Raw genomic sequence first — 17,740 nt, 5'->3', positions numbered from 1 at the left:
TTAAGGAGATTTCCTTTGTACTGCGCTGTGGAAGATGTTGGCGCTATATACATGATGGAAGAAGTATAGGGATTAAGGAGATTGCCTTTGTACTGCGCTGGGGAAGATGTTGGCGCTATATACTGTAAATGCTGGTAGAATTATAGGGATAGCCTTTGTACTGCGCTGTGGAAGATGTTGGTGCTATCTACATGATGGAAGAAGTATAGGGATAGAGAATATTGCCTTTGTACTGCGCTGGGGAAGATGTTGGCGCTATATACATGATGGAAGAAGTATAGGGATAGAGAATATTGCCTTTGTACCGCACTGTGGAAGATGTTGGCGCTATATACATGATGGAAGACGTATAGGGATGAAGGAGATTGCCTTTGTACTGCGCTGGGGCAGATGTTGGCGCTATATACTGTAAATGATGGAAGAAGTATAGGGATAGCCTTTGTACTGCGCTGTGGAAGATATTGGCGCTATATAAATGATGGAAGAAGAATAGGGATAGAAGAGATTGCCTTTTGTACTGCGCTGGGGAAGATGTTGGCGCTATATAGACATTCCTATGGAGCAGGTAATCCTGTGTATGTTCTATCTATAGTATAGTAAGATGGGGATGGAGGAGATGGTCTTGTATGATATTGTAGAAGATGTTGGCGCTATATAGACATTTATATGGGTAGAGCGGGGATTGCTCTCCTTGTATTGTACATGGCTGCAGTGGCCTGTGCCAGTCAGTGCTGGCACTATACTCGGTGCAGTAGAATGGGGTTGGAAGATGTACAGATTATGAGGGTGTGATCGCTGTGAATCGGAGGAGGGGGAGGAGCTGACAGACACGATGTGATTGTATTGTAGTATCGGCTGTGTCTCCTCTCCAGCCTCTCCTCCCAGTCCCCTCCCTCTCTCCTCCCAGTCTCCTCCCAGTGCCCCTCCCCTCCTCCATGTCTCCGCCCTCCCTCCCTCCTCGGTGTCTCCCCCTCTCCAGTGTCAGTCTCCTGCGGGCTCTGCTCGCTGCTCTCCCGGCTCCTCATGCCGTTCCCATCGGAGCCGTCCCCGGCTCGGTTCTCGGGGTCCAGCCGGCAGCTCGGGGTGCTGAGAGGCGCGGAGAGGGGGTGAAGCTCCCCAGCACCCCTCCTTCCTTCTGCACCAAGACCTGCGCCTCCACCCCCCACCCCCCCAATGTATCTGCTGGACCCGACACCCCCCCCGATGGAGCGGGGGACCCCGCAGAGGAAGACGGTGTACCGGATCTCCCTGACCCTGGTGAAGAAGGAGCTGGTGTCGGGGGAGAGCCGCTTGGAGCGATGTCCGGAGGAGGAGGAGGGCGGCGGAGGAGGAGGAGAGGAGACCGACACCTTCCCCCCGCACCCCGGACTACGGAATTTCAGGACCCGCAGTACCGGACAGCTGGAGTTGGGCCGCCTCCGACTCAGCCGGTCCCGAGAGCCCCCCGAGGAGGACAAGAGGAAGAAGTGGATCCCCCTGGGGGAAGGAGAGAGGAGGATCCCCCCAGAGAAGGAGAGGACTCCCCCAGAGAAGGAGAAGACTCCCCCAGAGAAAGCTGCAGAGAGTCAGAAGACCCCCCCAGAGAAGGAGAAGACTCCCCCAGAGAAAGCTGCAGAGAGTCAGAAGACCCCCCCAGAGAAAGCTGCAGAGAGTCAGAGGACTCCCCCAGAGAAGGATGCAGAGAGTCAGAGGACTCCCCCAGATCCTCCCCCATCCCCCCATACTGAGCCCCCCTGGGACAAGAGACCCCCCAACCTCCTGCGGAGATCCTTCAGCTTCAGACACTGGAATGGAGAACTGCTGAGGATCCGGAGCCTGACCCGGGACAAGCACCACAGCAGCTCCAGCTGTCTCAGCCCCTCTCCCAGGCCGGGGGAGACCCCCATGTCCATCCTGACCCCCGCCGACACCACCGACAAGAGGAACACCCTGGACGTGGGCGAGGTGCTGAACAAGAGCGACCCCCTGAGCGACCTGGAGAGGTGGGAGCGCAGCAAGAGCAAGAACCGGACCCTGGACAACAGTGACCTCACCAAATTGTCCGAGCAGATGGAGATGGACAGGAGAGGCCAGGAGAGGAGGCTGCTCAGGTTCTTCAGTGGGATCTTCTCCAGGAAGGACGGGGCCCCTGTATCTTTCGTTGGGCCCGGGGGCCGCTCACCTAGAACCGGACACTCGAGGTCCAAGAGTTACTTCAGCAGCCTCAAAAGACCCGCTGCGGACAACATCCAGTCCAGCTCGGAGAGCGTCAATGGATCCCCCTACAAAGGTGTGCATAAGTGGACCTGTCTGGGAGCACACTGATATCTCTTGTGTCAGGGTGACGGTTGGGAGTCCAGGTGTCTTCCTACACAACCCGTGTGTGCCTGACAGGTGTTGTATTCCAGGTGATGAGGGGAAGGGAGGGGGGAATTGGTGTATCTGCAGCTATGTGGATGGCTCACCGCATACAGGAGAACACATGGCCTGACCTACCAGGATGAGTTCATGTCATGGTGGGAGAGGCACTACTTTACATACTCTCAACTTTACAGGCCTCATGCGTGATCTGGTACATAGAGCAGCACCAGGGTCCGGAGGAATCCTCAGAACCGTCACGGCTTGTAGAGGTTCCTTGACTAGTGAGCATTGGTAGACTGACCTCCTGTCTACACTGACAACCAACATCAGGGGGCAATTTTCCACTGGCCATTGATGGAAGGGGCAATTTTCCTCTGGCCATTGATGGAAGGGGCAATTTTCCTCTGACCATTGATGGAAGGAGGTCACTTTCCTCTGACCATTGATGGAAGGAGGTCACTTTCCTCTGACCATTGATGGAAGGAGGTCATTTTCCTCTGGCCATTGATGGAAGGGGCAATTTTCCTCTGGCCATTGATGGAAGGGGCAATTTTCCTCTGGCCATTGATGGAAGGAGCAATTTTCCTCTGGCCATTGATGGAAGGAGCAATTTTCCTCTGGCCATTGATGGAAGGAGCAATTTTCCTCTGGCCATTGATGGAAGGAGCAATTTTCCTCTGGCCATTGATGGAAGGGGCAATTTTTCTCTTGACCATTGATGGAAGGGGCAATATTCCTCTGACCATCAGTGTAGAGCAGCCTTTCTCGACCTTCAACACAGGGGAACCCTTGAAATGACTTTCCATTCTCAGAGAACCCCTGCTAAAAATGACCCTACAACTCATGATACTTGAATGGGATGGTTGGTGGGAAGAATGTTCCTTACACTTGTGGTCAGTTGGAAGAATTACCCTCATAACAGATGCCTACAAAGATCAATGGTGTCAGTGGGAACTTATCCAAGGAACTCCTAGCAACCTGTGAGGAACCCTGGTTGAGTATCTCTGTTGTAGAGGGACAATTGTCCACTGACCATATGTGATGGGGAGATTTCTTTCTATAACTTACTGATAATATTATCAGACCATGAGCTGTAGAGGGAATCGTTTTAGCAGGGGCTCTCCAGAGACGGTATAAGAAGATTGAGAGGCTCATCATACACGTTCCAATTTGACTGTACCCTCTTTGTACAACCTCCTTCAGATTTACCAAAAGATATAATACGAGGACCTTCAATGTGTATCCAATAAGGCAGGCCCTTGCATTACATAGTTGTTTGGTAAATGTATGTAGTAAACTGTTAGCACTGTATACATCTTGTATAGTATAATCATAAATCTAAGGTGGGGAGCTTACTGATGCAATCTATTTTTGGTCTACCAACAACTATGTCGTACAAGAGCCTGTCTGATTGGATACAAATGAATTGGGGTTGGATTAGGTAGGCCCTTGTATTACATAGTTAGATCTAAGGTTGTTTGCACAGAGATTGTATAGCATGATTGTAATGTGTATGGTGACCTGTGTTCTTAGCACAGACACTAATAGCTATCAATCAGATTTATATGAACTGTATGATGAACTGTGATTGGTTGCTGTACACTGCTCTGCACCTTATTGGCTAAGCCCATTAGGGGGTCATTGTACAGATCTTTGATGAGATGGCAGTGTCATGATTGTAGATCTATACAATGTTCATTGTTGTATCTCCTGCAGCTTGTATTGCACAATCCTTCCCCAGCAGTGGCCTGTGACAGCTGTCAGTGACCTGTGGAGAATGGGGATGTGACATGTATTATGGAGGATTTGCAGTGTGTGGATGGCGATACGTTTGTTGCAGATTGGCACAGTGTGGAGTTGGGGGTGTTTGTAGAATTTGGCTGTGTGACCAGTTGTGCAATGCAGGTATTTGGCGAAGTCTGGTGGTTGGAGGATGTCTTCTCTCATGTCTGTGACCCTCAGGATGGAGGGAGGCAGTTTTGTTCTAATGTGGGTTACTGGGTCACCCTGGCCAGCGTTTGTCGTGTGTGTTGTGCACTTTATACCCACTCACACAATGTCATGGCCTGGCCATAGAATATCGTTCCATTGTTCCATGCAATTTGCATTGTCCTTCCAATAGAAGGATTCACTGGCTCTGTAGAATAATTTCATTACTCCAGTTTTGACTTGGGGGGGGGGGGGGGGGGGGGAGGGGGTGTGTAAGTGAACCATTTTGGCCTTTGTAATACCGTCTCATCAAACAAATGGCCGATATGTAGTAATAGCCTCATACAATAATGCCTAGAACCAGAAAATCAGAGAGCACTGTTCTCTGTGCTAAAGGTTGATCTCAGAGTCCCCCGAGTTACAAAGCTGCCATCATAGGATATCAATTATCTTAATGGACTGTGCAGTTGGGGGGGGGGGGCCAGTGGGTGAAGGTACACTGTGCAGTCAGTGGGTGAAGGTACTCTGTGCAGTCGGGGGGGGGCCCCAGTGTGTGAAGGTACACTGTGCAGTCAGTGGGTGAAGTTATACTGTGCAGTCAGTGGGTGAAGGACGGTACACTGTGCAATCGGGGGAGCCCCAGTGGGTGAAGGTACACTGTGCAGTCGGGGGGCTTCAGTGGGTGAAGGTGCACTGTGCAGTCAGTGGGTGAAGGACGGTACACTGTGCAATCGGGGGAGCCCCAGTTACACTGCAGTTGGGGGGGCCCCAGTGGGTGAAGGTACACTGTACAGTCAGTGGGTGAAGGTACACTGCGCAGTCAGTGGTTGAAGTTACACTGTGCAGTCAGTGGGTGAAGGACGGTACACTGTGCAATCGGGGGAGCCCCAGTGGGTGAAGGTACACTGTGCAGTCAGTGGGTGAAGGTACACTGTGCAGTCAGTGGGTGAAGGTACACTGTGCAGTCAGTGGGTGAAGGTACACTGCGCAGTCAGTGGGTGAAGTTACACTGTGCAGTCAGTGGGTGAAGGACGGTACACTGTGCAATCGGGGGAGCCCCAGTGGGTGAAGGTACACTGTGCAGTCGGGGAGCCCCAGTGGGTGAAGGTACACTGTGCAGTTGGGGGGCTTCAGTGGGTGAAGGTGCACTGTACAGTCAGTGCCTGATATAATTTCCAGAAAAACTTCCATATTGTTATCCTCTCCCTGTGCTGGTTAGTTGCCAGGACACGACATGCCTTAATCGCTCACCACCAGCATCATAGGTGCGATCGCTCTTCTTAGTTCAAAAGGTGCACATGCCCAGTGCACGCTCCCCTCCTGATGCAGCACCACTGAGCTCAGCCACGGCTACTAAAGGGGTAGAGAGACCGCGTATGAGGCTGAGTGATCAAGGCATGCTGTGTCCTGGCAACTTACCAGGACAGGGGAATGACTACCCTGTGGGCTCTTCTGCCAGGCTTTGCTGACACTCGTCGTGTCATTTGTAACAGTCAAAACTCATAACAGATTGCACCAGTGTGAACTGGGGCTTAAAGTGATTCTAAAGGCAAAATTTTAAAATAACAAATGATATACTTACATGCTGTGTGCAATAGTTTTGCACACAGCAGTCCTGATCCCCCGCTGAGTGCCCCATAGCAAGTTGCTTACTATGGGGGGCACTCATGTGTGCTCTCTCCTGCTCTCTCCTGAGCCATCATAACATCATTATTAACTCAAAAAAAAAAGACTTTGCAATCACTTTAAGATAAAAAAAATCCTTGTACCACTTTAACCTGAAAAAAAAACGTTGTCATTGTTAATTTCTGTGAAAAGCTGACTGTGTTGGTTCAATATTTGAAGTCACTGACCCAGTGCAGAAAAGGGCCTTTGCTTTTCTCTACCTTCTGCGCTCTGTATAATAGATCAGCTCCATCATTTAGAAAGTATTGAAGGCAATGGGGAAGCAAAACAGCCAGGCAGCATACATTTTCAGGAGATCAGCAACAGCCGCTTCTGTAGCCACATTCACTTATAGAATTGTGTTAATTTGAGAACATTTTTTTGACCTTGCTCTTTAGAATTTTCTCGTCACCGACGAGCATGAACGCCCATCTGATCCCACGAACAATTTGGTAATTGAACAAACATTCCTGAAACAAAAAAAGGTGTATGACCACCTTAATTCTCCATGCAGGCGCTCCCACTTTCAGTTGGATATCTTGTAAACGATTACGGGAATCATTCTAAATGTAGCTAATGAACAAGTATAATAACAGCGTTTTTTTTTTAATAGTGCAATACAGTGGCTACTTTGTGTATGTTGTGTGTACCTTGCCAGTGTCTGAGTTGGGTGGACATGCCTTACAGATGAATTCTGCAATGACTTTATGCATTGAAATTTTCTAAGTAACCTGCTGTGTTGGTCCTACAGTTCACCCATTTGCCAGCTACTCCTGACTTGAGAGAAGACTGATACTTGCCTGAAATATTGCTGTATAATGGGCTGAAGTTCATTTTTTTTCCTACTGTAAATGTAGTACAATTTTTTTTTGTTTTTTTTTTTATGCCTTTGAAATGGAAGATGCATGGTGCAGGTTACTTGTGGAGATTGAAGACTTGTTCTCCTTGTCTTTGTCAACAAGGGTGTAGCCAGTGCCTGTGGTAATATTGGAATGGGGCGTGCGATCTGTCTTTCAGGGCCTATTCACACCTGTCCGTTTTGATGCAGCAAAATGCGTGTATTTTGCTGCATAAAAATGCATGGTTCATGTCTATGTGGTTCAGTTTTAGGCCCCGTCTTGGTGGAGTCCGCCAGCTCAGCGGAGATTTCTCGGATGACAAGTCCCTCTCTGTTTACTGAGCGGGGAGGGGCTTGTGCAGCGCCGGTGTCTCCTATGGAGAGATCTGATGAAAACGGACAGCATGTCCGTTTTCATCAGATCTTATCCGATCCGCCATTGGACGGGTGGTGACGTATCGCCACCCGTCTGATTTTATCGGGTCGGATGTCAGCGGACATGTCTCCACTGACATCCGACGCTCCATAGAGAAGTATGGAGCGGCCGTTCCGGTCCGCTGACAAATATGACAGGCGGACCTGAACGGTCCGACCATGTGAAAGAGGCCCTATGTGATAGGCAAAGGGCAACTATATAAATTGGGGGTGCAACAGATCAAAAAACGTACGGTTCGGATCGTTTCTTGGATCAGAGTCATGGATCGGAGAATTTTTCGGATCCAAAAAAAAAAAAAAATGTCATAACGTGGCTCAAGCACTTTCAGCATGTGAGTGAGTGACTTGTATAGCGTAGCAAATGCGAACTTAATCGCCTCAAGGCGCTTGGAATCCAGCGTCGTACCGGTCTTTCAGAAGAGGTGGGTCTTTCGTTTTTTTCCTAAATGCCCGATAGTTTTCCTCCAAGCAAGTGGGTAGAGCATTCCAGAGCCGTGGTCCTTGGACCGAAAATCTTCCTTCTCCCTTCGATTTGTAGCGGGATTTAGGAATTTGGAGAAGGTTTTGGTTGGTTGACCGGAGCACGCGCTTGGTGACCTCAAGCACTTTCAGCATAGGTGGCCTCATGTCTGCACCTATAAACACACCGATAGCGTTTGTGATGGCTTTAGCGCAGTCGGATTGTGCACCAAGGGGCTGCTTAAATGCTGCGGTGATGAGCGGTTGTTGAGCAGCTTTCGTTTTCTTTTTCACTACTGTCCGTGAAACACCGGGGTGATGTCGCTTCAAATGCGTGGCCGTGCTTGATGTGTTTCCACCGTCATATGGCTCTCTTGCGCCACAGTGCCTACACACCCTCACGGTTTTATCCACTAGCCTCTTTCCTTCATCTTTATATTTGACAGGGAAGCCAAAATGCTCCCATACAGGGGATTTAAATTATGCGGGGCGTTCAAGCTCCTCCGTTCCTCTGCTCGCCGTGACCACGCTGTGTGTGGACTGAACATGCGATCGAATAATTCGACAACACAAATTTGTTGGCGGACAATTTTAAAGCATGCTATTTCACATTTGTTTGCAGAAAATCCAACAACAATTGTCCAATGGAACATACAAACGGTCAGATTTTCTAGCAACAGCCTGTCATCACACAATTCCCGTTGGATAATCCTATCGTGTGTACGAGGCTTTTGTACGCTCCTTCTGACAATTGTTGTCCAACTTTTAGCCAACAAATGTTGGACGACAGGCTAGTAACTTTTCGGCAGACCATGGTCTGTTATCCGATTTTCAGATCATCAGTATACAAGTGTGTCACACAAAAGTACAAACACGCATGCTCGGAATCAATGCTCACCAAACACGAAATTAGCAGAAGGGGCCCAAAGGGTGGCGCTCAAGAGGTGAAATTCCTCATAGTACATCTCTACGTTCGTGTTTGTGGCATGACAATTGTGTACCGTTGGTATGCAAGACGAGATCCAGGCACATGCCCTTTGTTGGCCAACCGAGCGTCTGATTTTTGTCCAATCGGATCGTGTATACGAGGCGTTAGACTGCAAATGAGCTTTTCTTCTAATGTAAGTTTCAGGTTAAAGTGATAATTTGCCTAATACATGGATTTTAATCATATTGGAGTTCTTCTTTAACGTATTCTGCTATACCTGTACCTGGCAAGCTTTTCACATGCTGGGCGGTTCCCGGCGGATGTATTTACCAATGTACCTCTTATATTCCTCGCTGTGGCCAAGGTTTTTCCAGCGGTGGAAAGATTAGGTGGTGACTTGACATGAAGGTACACGCAGAGCTCCGGTGAGATGTGACAGCCCTGGGAATGGTTGGGGATCGGCTTTCAGAGTTCAGGCAGCCTGGGATTAATTAGCTGGGCTCCAGGTGCTTGTGGAATTCCTTGAAACTTCACTGCCGCTGTGCAAGGAACATGTTTATCATCTTCCTGAAGTTCCCAAGCAGGTCTGTGGATGATCTGAATTGAATTGTACCTCTTACCAGCCAGCGCCATGCACAGAATACACATTTATTGTTCTCTCTCTGATATGAAGCTCTCAGGCCTTGGCTGACCGAGCATCTGGCTGTTTATTTCTCCATTATTCAGATTTTTGCTACATGCAAAGGTATGTTTTATGCATTTCCCAGGATTATACGACTTGAAGTCATATGTGGGGGCACTTAGTACCAGTGCAGAGGACAAGGGGGTCATTTTTTAGTTGAACTCTTGGCAGACATAAATGCACAATAAATACATACGGTACACATTTAACCACTTGTCCACCGGAGGACGTCATATGACGTCCTCGACTTTGTGCGGTGATATCTGAATGATGCCTGCAGCTACAGGCATCATTCAGATATCGCCGTCTTCAGCCGCCGATTCTGTGCACGATAAGAACGATCAAAGCGGTGGTTCCGCCGCTTGATCGTTCTTATAGGCACCGGGAGGGGACATTCCCGCCGCCATCCGGTGCTTCTCCGGGCTCTCCCGTGCCATTGGGGGCCCGGAGAGTGAATCGGTCGGCGCTGCCTGGAAAGCATAGAGATGACTGGTGACCAGACGGTCACCAGTCATCTCTATGACCGTCGGAGGCCCCGGCGCGATGTTATGACGTCACGCCCGGTACCCGAAAGTAAACAAAGCCGCAATAGCGGCTGTCGGCATGTGATCGTGATTCATTTATTTTTTTTCACCGATTTCATGCTTGTAAGCCTGTAGGAGAGATGTGGGGTCTTATTGACCCCATTTCTCTCCATAAAGAGGACCTGTCACACTGATTCCTATTACAAGGGATGTTTACATCCCTTGTAAGTGTAAAAATAAAAAATATTTTCAAAACGCCCCTGTCCCCGTTATCTCGTGCGCAGAAGCGAACACGCATGCAAGTCCCGTCCACATATGTAAACGCCGTTCAAAAGAGGTATTGTCGCATGCGTTAGAGCGTGTGCAACAATTCTAGCACTAGACCTCCTCTGTAACTCGAAAATAGTAACCTGTAAAAAATGTTAAAGCGTCACCTATGGAGATTTTGAAGTACCGAAGTTTGGCGCCATTCCATGAGTGTGCGCAATTTTAAAGCCTGAAGTGTTGGGTATCTATTTACTTGGCGTAACATCATCTTTCACATTGTACAAAAAAATTGGGCTAACTTTACTGTTTTGTTATTTTTTTAATTCATGAAACCGTTTTTTTCCCCAAAAAAAGGGGTTTGAAAAATTATTGCGCAAATACCGTGCGAGAAAAAAAGTTGCAATGACCGTCATTTTATTCCCTAGGGTATCTGCTAAAAAAAATATATATAATGTTTGGGGGTTCTGATTAATTTTCTAGCAAAAAAACTGATTTTTACATGAAGGAGAGAAGTGCCAAAATAGGCCCGGTGGACAAGTGGTTAAAGTCCTTTGACAGCAGATGTTGGGCAGGGCTGTCCACTGCAGACCCACATATCTGGTTTGAATGGGTCCCAACAAATGGACAAGACAAACCGCTCTGCCTCATATGATGTTTTTCTGGGTTGGTGTGTGTTGGAACAAAAGTACAGCATGCAATACCTCTTTTCAGCACAGCGTACCATGCTGAGGTCAATGGAACCTAATGGAATGCCACTTTGTGACATTTCAATAAAGTTTGCACAAAACAAAGTAAACATCAGTGGCAGTGTTGTAGTGCATGCTGTTCGTTTGTGCTTATGTGCACACACATGATTTTGAGATTTACATATGTGTACCACAGGTTAAAGTGATTGTAAACAATATATATATTTATTATATAGATCTATCTAGCTATAATATGTGTGCACTGTGCATGTGTGTTATTTATATATATTTTTAATAACAAACATGTTATCCTTACCTGGTCTGTGTAATGGTTTTGCACAGAGTAGCCCTGATTCTCCATCTGGGGTCCTCCAGCTGGTGCTTCTGGCTCCTCCCCTGCTGAGATCCTACCATAGCAAGCCATTTGCTATGGGTGCCGCTCATGTGGGTTTGCTCCCGGAGCCAGCTCTGTGTGTCTATAGAGGCACAGAGCAAAGCTTGGCCCCACTCCCTCCTAATGGCTCGCTGCTGTCTCTGTGCTGAGGAGGGAGAGAGCTGTTGCTCTCCTGCACATTGCTGGATCGAGGTTGGGCTCAAGTAAGTTTACTGGGGGTGGGAGGGAGAGCTTAGTGCAGAAGGTGTTTTTACCTTCATGTAGAGAATGCATTAAGGTAACAAAAACCTTTAAGGGGTTGTAAAGGTACAATTTTTTTTTTCCTAAATGGCTTCCTTTTACCTTAGTGCAGTCCTCCTTCACTTACCTCATCCTTCCATTTTGCTTTTAAATGTCCTTATTTCTTCTGAGAAATCCTCACTTCCTGTTCTTCTGTCTGTAACTACACACCGTAATGCCAGGCTTTCTCCCTGGTGTGGAGTGTCGTGCTCGCCTCCCCCTCCCTTGGACTACAGGAGAGTCGGGACACTCTCTACGTTGCAGATAAAGGAGTTGTGTGTTAGTGGGCGTCCTGAATCTCCGTAGTCCAAGGGAGGGGGCGAGCACAACACTCCACACCAGGGAGAAAGCCTTGCATTACTGTGTGTAGTTACAGACAGAAGAACAGGAAGTGAGGATTTCTCAGAAGAAATAAGGACATTTAAAAGCAAAATGGAAGGATGAGGTAAGTGAAGGAGGACTGCACTAAGGTAAAGGAAGCCATTTAGGAAAAAAAAATTGTACCTTTACAACCGCTTTAAGCCTTTAGAACCACTTTAATGCCATAATGTTCTAGTATGCATAATCGTGCATTATTGCAGACTTGCCTTTAACTGAAGCCCTCCAGCGGCGTGCTTACATTGCTGCCAGAGCTTCCATCTTTACCCAGTCTTCCTTCAAGGGAGGGGTTCACTCCGGCCATTTGAATTGCATGGTGTTTCGCATTCCACGCCAAACTCAAATTTAAAGTTGGAGTTTACGAACGCTTTAATACTGCATTATTTTGCACACCTGATTTTTTTTCTGATTAGAAGCATCATGTGCAAGTGTATGGCTTGCTGAAATAATTACCTGCACCCTTCAGCTAACAAACCAGCGATGGGCTTCACTCCCAGGACAGATTGGCATCTCAGCAGTCATTTTCCTTTCACACATTAAGGGGATCCGGGATATTTTTTTAACACCTTGATTTAGTGGACTGGTCTGAATAATAATCACCTGTGTTGCTTCTCTAGTACCTGTGAAATGATGGTGCTGGAAGTAAGGCATGATGCAGCGAGATCTTGGGACATAAAACAGACTTCCGGATGTGACTGAACGATGCAGACGGATCCTGCGCCCAGCATCTTTTAGCTGCCTTTGCAGAAGTGCTGATGCCAGAGAACAGTAGCTGGTATAAAGCCACACTGCTGCAAGTAAACAGCTAATTATAATGCATCTACAGCTCTTAAAGGGAATCTGTTACAGAGCAAAACATGTCAGAAGCCTTTGATGGAAGCTGCCTCACCAGTAGTCTACTTCACAGGCATTCATCCAAAATTCACAATTCGGAAGATTTGGTAAAAATGTCTCCCGAATAGTGTTGACGGTTCCCAATGCATCTTTCTGCCATAAATTGGAAATTTTAATTATGAACTGTCAAGTGATTATTTTCCACTGCGGAATTATAAATAAATAAAGTTTTAAGTTCAGGTCCTTCGCATTTAGTACCCTTCACATCCTCCCAATCATAGGTATACCCCTCCCATACCGGACTGCCTGGGCTCCCCACAGCTGGACGGGTCTACAGTCCTCTCTGTGGGTTTTATTGTGTACCCAGAGCTGTGAGTGGCAATAACAGGTTTACACAGCGCACATGCCTGAGACCATACCCCCAAGAACAGAGAGAATGCTTCTGTTGAGTCGGCTTCCCAGATGCAGCTATTTCCAAGTGCACGTGGCCAAAACTTTCTTTCCTATGGGGGACACATGTGCACGTGTATGGTAGGCAGATGTGCTACCTGCATGAATATAGATGCCGGGTATTTCCCCATTACAACTGAAGATGCCGATTGGATAAGATCTGAAATGTCTTCAACATTACAGAGCTTTCCAGCTCAATATGGCTGCAACTCGATATACCATCACCTGGATGTAGGAGAACCTTCACATACCCAGAGTGACTGGAGCCAGGCACTGTGGGCAGGATGGCACGGAGGAGGCACAATAGGGATGTTTATATATCTAATGGTGACAGGCTAGGAAGAAACGGCTGCATTAAATATGAACTTGCACTTTAAGGCTTGTTTACACTGCTGTGAGCCAAATTTGATTGACTTTCAGTGCGATTATGCGTGCAGTGTTGCATTAATGTGAATGGGCCCCATTAAAATCAATGTGATTTCCATTGTCATGCGATTCTGTGTGACTCAAGTTGCATCTGAAAACACATTAGTGTGAACAGAGCCTAAGTCCTGGTTTACACTTCGCAGTTGAGCAACATTTTTGACTGCCCCCTACCCAAGCTGTAAAGGCAGGCTTTGCATCGCAGCTTGGCAAATTAGCAGCTTACCAGTCAATGGATGTGGTGGCTGCATTCTTTTTTTTTTTTTTTTTTCCTATGCTTTTGTCAGTCTGGGGGAGGGAAGTGTTGGATGTACTCGAAAATTTAAATACATTAACATATTGAAGCCAAACCCCTGCTAATACTTTATAAGCACTCAGTCTCTCTGTACACAATGCAGGAGCCTTTTCTTTGCAACCGTGAAGCACTGGGGGAGATTTACTAAAAACTGAAGAGTGCAACATTTTGTGCAGCTGTGCCTGGCAGCCAATCGGCTTCTAATTTCAGCTTGTTTAATTAAAGGAGAAGTCCAGGCTGAGCTTTTTCAGGCTGGGCTTCTCCTCTGGGTCACAGGGCTGCAATTAGTTTTGCACTCCTGTGCCCCGATCTGAAGTCCGCTTTCCGCTGACGTCACTGCTATCATTTGAGGCACCTTCTGCAGTCTGGATCCGACTGCGCTGAGACGGCCGCTCCCCACCCCTCCACAGCTCATCACAATGAGAGTGGAGGATCAGAGCAGGAGAGATCCCGACTGATAGGCAGCATCTCTCTGCTCGGAGAGGTGAAAGAACCGAGCTTTAGCGATGTTCGGTGGCTCGGTTCTCAGTGAAGAGGTGCCAGGGGACAGCTGCAGCATCGGTCTGATGCTGTGTTCACCTAGGTAAGTATGATTCGTAAATAACAAAAAAATACATGCTTCTCTTTTAACCACTACCCGACGGCCGTACGACTTTATACGGCCGCAGGGTGGTTCTAATTCTCTAACTGGCCGTGTTTTTACGGCCTGCGTGCTCGCCGCATCGCTGAGATGCCGATGCGAGTGCCTGGCGGCCGTGATGTCCGTGTAAACACAGAGATCCATGTCCTGTTACGGGAGAGAGGAGACCGATCTGTGTCTCTTGTACATAGGGACATAGATCGGTCACCTCCCCCAGTCACCCCCCTCCACACACAGTTAGAACACAATTCAGGGTACACATTTAACCCCTTCCACACCCCCTAGTGTTAACCCCTTCAATGCCAGTCACATTTATGCAGTAATTAGTGCATATTTATAGCACTGATCGCTGTATAAATGTGAATGGCGCCAAAAATGTGTCAAAAGTGTCCGATGTCTCCGCCATAATGTCGCAGTCACGAAAAAAATGCTGATCGCCGCCATTAGTAGTGAATAAAATATAATAATAATTCTGTCCCCTATTTTGTAAGCGCAATAACTTTTGCGCAAACCAGACGCTTCTTGTGATTTTTTTTTTTTTTTTTTACCAAAAATATGTAGAAGAATACGTATCGCCTAGACTGAGAAAAAAAATGTTTTTTTTTTTTTTTAATTGGGCTATTTATTACAGCAACAAGTAAAAAATATTGTTTTTTTTTTCAAAATTGTCGCTCTATTTTTGTTTATAGCGCAAAAAATAAAAACCGCAGAGGCGATCAAAGACCACCGAAAGAAAGCTCTATTTGTGGGGAAAAAAGGACGTCAATTTTGTTTGGGAGCCACGTCGCACGACCGCGCAATTGTCAGTTAAAGTGACGCAGTGCCACAAGCTGAAATTTCACCTGGTCAGGAAGGGGTATATGTGCCCAGTAAGGAAGTGGTTAAGCTTCGACAATAAGCCCCCATTCAAATCTGCGCGATTTGACATGTCAAATTGCATGCCAAGTCGCAGCTTATTGCTGGCAACGGCACTGTCCCAATTGGTGGGACGCCAACTTTGTTTTGCGCCGCACCAATTTCAAAAAGTAGTTCCTGCGCACTTTTGTCGATTTTCAATAGACCTCTGTGCATGAACCCGCACAGAAGTCTTTCAAATCGCCCGCCCCACCCCCTCCCCAAAGTTCGCACTGAAATGGTGCAAGTTCAGTGTGTACAAGGGCTAAAACCTGAAAGCTGATTGGTTTCTATGCACAGCTGCACCAGATTTTGCACTCTTCAGTTTGAGTAAATCAACCCCACTGTTCGTAGTTTCAATTCTTTTTTTTTTATTTAATTATTTTTTATCCTTTTATGAATAGTAGTGCATGAATACATTTTTAGTAAAAGCTGACTTCTGCCGACCTTTTTAATAACTGGCTTTGATGTGTATATTACCTAGCAGACAGGAAGCGGTGTCTAGTGTAGGCAGATCCCGGCATCGTATTGGGGGGACAGGTTAATCAGTCATGGCTATTGGACAATTGAGCTAAGCAAACAAATTGAGCGTGTGTGTTGACTCGATGTGTAAGTGCACATAGTTTGCTTTCTATTCGTTCTTTGAGGTCAATATCTTCTATGGTTTTATTAGGTTTATGTTGCGCTGAGTGCAGCTGAGCATGTGTTGTCTTGCAGGACATATTTCCCCCATCCCGTATTATGATGTGATTTATTCTATTTCTTGCCGCTGTCATCCTCACAATGTATACATTATACCAGAAACTTGGGACTAAAGAAGAACATATGCATGCATATGGCTGTGTAATTCTACGAATTCCGGAGGAATGGGCACTGAGGTTTAATATTGGTGGAAAACATCCTGCGTGACCTCTGTTAATTTGCTAACTGGAAGACTTTTGGCTGTTTGGGATAAAGTCCACATAATGCGCTGCCTTCCCCAGTGGAAGGGCGGTGCTGGTGTTGAAACATAACTGCTGGCCGGAAAAATGAAATCGAAGCCCAAATTCATCTAAAACGTTTCTTTTTAGTTTTGGATTTAATGGGGAATGGTTAGAACCTCTGCTAGAGATTGTTACACTCTTTATCCTGGTGACCCCCGGTAACCCACCTATGCACAGGGTGTCATCAGAACAGGAAGTCAAATCTCCTCCAAAGGACACAAAGAACGATGGAAAACCTGACACGGGTTCTAACCCTTCCATAAAAAATAAACTTTGGCTGGAGTTGTGCTTTAAAGCGGAGTTCCAACCACAATTAGCATTTTTTAAATGTATGTCCTTTCATCATGCGTTTTTTTAATATAAATCTGGTCACTTACTATTTTACAATCCGCCGCCGATCCGCATAGTTATTAAAAAAAAGATAGTTTATAAAACTATGTCCACACCGTTGTCATTTTTGCTTGTGGGCATTGTGAAGCCCACAAGCACTTCCTGGAAGTCTTGGATGGGGAGTGATAATTGGGTAACGCACTGCATCCTGGGAAATTATGACACACATTTCCCAGGAGCATTAGAGGGAGATGATGTCAGAATCCTAGGTGATTCCAAAGGCAGATTCCGTGGGACCGCATAGCAACAGGCATTTCCAGATGATTAAAAAGGTTTATTTTTTCTTTTTTAGGTCTAATAAGCACAATAATGAAAAAAAAAATTTGGGATGGAAACTCCACTTTGCCTAGGTTCACACTGCTGCGAATCCGAAATCGCAAAAAGTAGTACAGGAACTACTTTTTGAAATCGCAGATGCGGCGTCGCACTGATTAGGACAGTGCCATTGCCGCCGATTTGAGATGCGATTTGACATGTCAAATCGCATCTCAAATCGTTCCAAATCGTACCCAGTGTGAACCAGGGCTTAAAGATTACTGTCAGTGTCAAAAACCTTCAGTCTCAAAGAGGAGCTCCAGTTTCCTGTTAAAAAATAAGTTGGCAGCCACAAAACCTATAGCTGCTGTCTTTAAAAGAAGCCACTTACCTGTCCCACGATCCAGCGGTGTGCTCACCCTGGCCGGTTTCACCCAATGTTTTCTTTTCTTGGTGCCGGCAGTTTAACTATGGGCACCCAGCTGTGACAGCTTGCAGCTTCACAGCCATGTGCCGACTGTGCATGTGCGAGTAGCGCTGCGCATGGTGAATGGTCAAGCAGCGTTTTGGGGTGTGTCTCAGAAGAATGAAGGGGAGAGAGGAGAACTTCTGCTTCCGATTGCCTAGGCCAGGGATATGCAAGTAGCGGACCTCCAGCTGTTGCAAAATTACAAATCCCATCATGCCTCTGCCTCTGGGTGTCATGCTTGTGACTGTCAGTCTGGCTATGCCTCATGGGACTTGTAGTTCTGCAACAGCTGGAGGTCCGCTA

At 47.0% G+C, this 17,740-nt stretch overlaps 1 protein-coding gene across 10 annotated transcripts in view; it reads left to right on the top strand.

The window, feature by feature from the left end:
- AGAP1 (ArfGAP with GTPase domain, ankyrin repeat and PH domain 1) overlaps window positions 1–17,740 on the top strand; it is a 579,218-nt gene that overhangs the window by 232,318 nt on the left and 329,160 nt on the right. For 6 of the 10 annotated variants that reach the window (XM_040357542.1, XM_040357540.1, XM_040357543.1 and 3 more), the window contains exon 1: window positions 975–2,269. The exons of the other annotated variants lie outside the window; for them this stretch is intronic. In XM_040357542.1, the coding sequence (XP_040213476.1) occupies window positions 1,174–2,269 (1,096 nt within the window). In that variant the 5' untranslated portion in view covers window positions 975–1,173. Of the gene's footprint in view, window positions 1–974; window positions 2,270–17,740 lie in introns of those variants that run through there. 10 annotated transcript variants of the gene reach the window in all.

The sequence above is a fragment of the Rana temporaria genome, chromosome 6, assembly GCF_905171775.1.
Source record: "Rana temporaria chromosome 6, aRanTem1.1, whole genome shotgun sequence".
NCBI lineage: Eukaryota > Metazoa > Chordata > Amphibia > Anura > Ranidae > Rana > Rana temporaria.
Note: the sequence above shows the minus strand (reverse complement) of the source record. Positions and strands in the feature narration are given on the sequence as shown.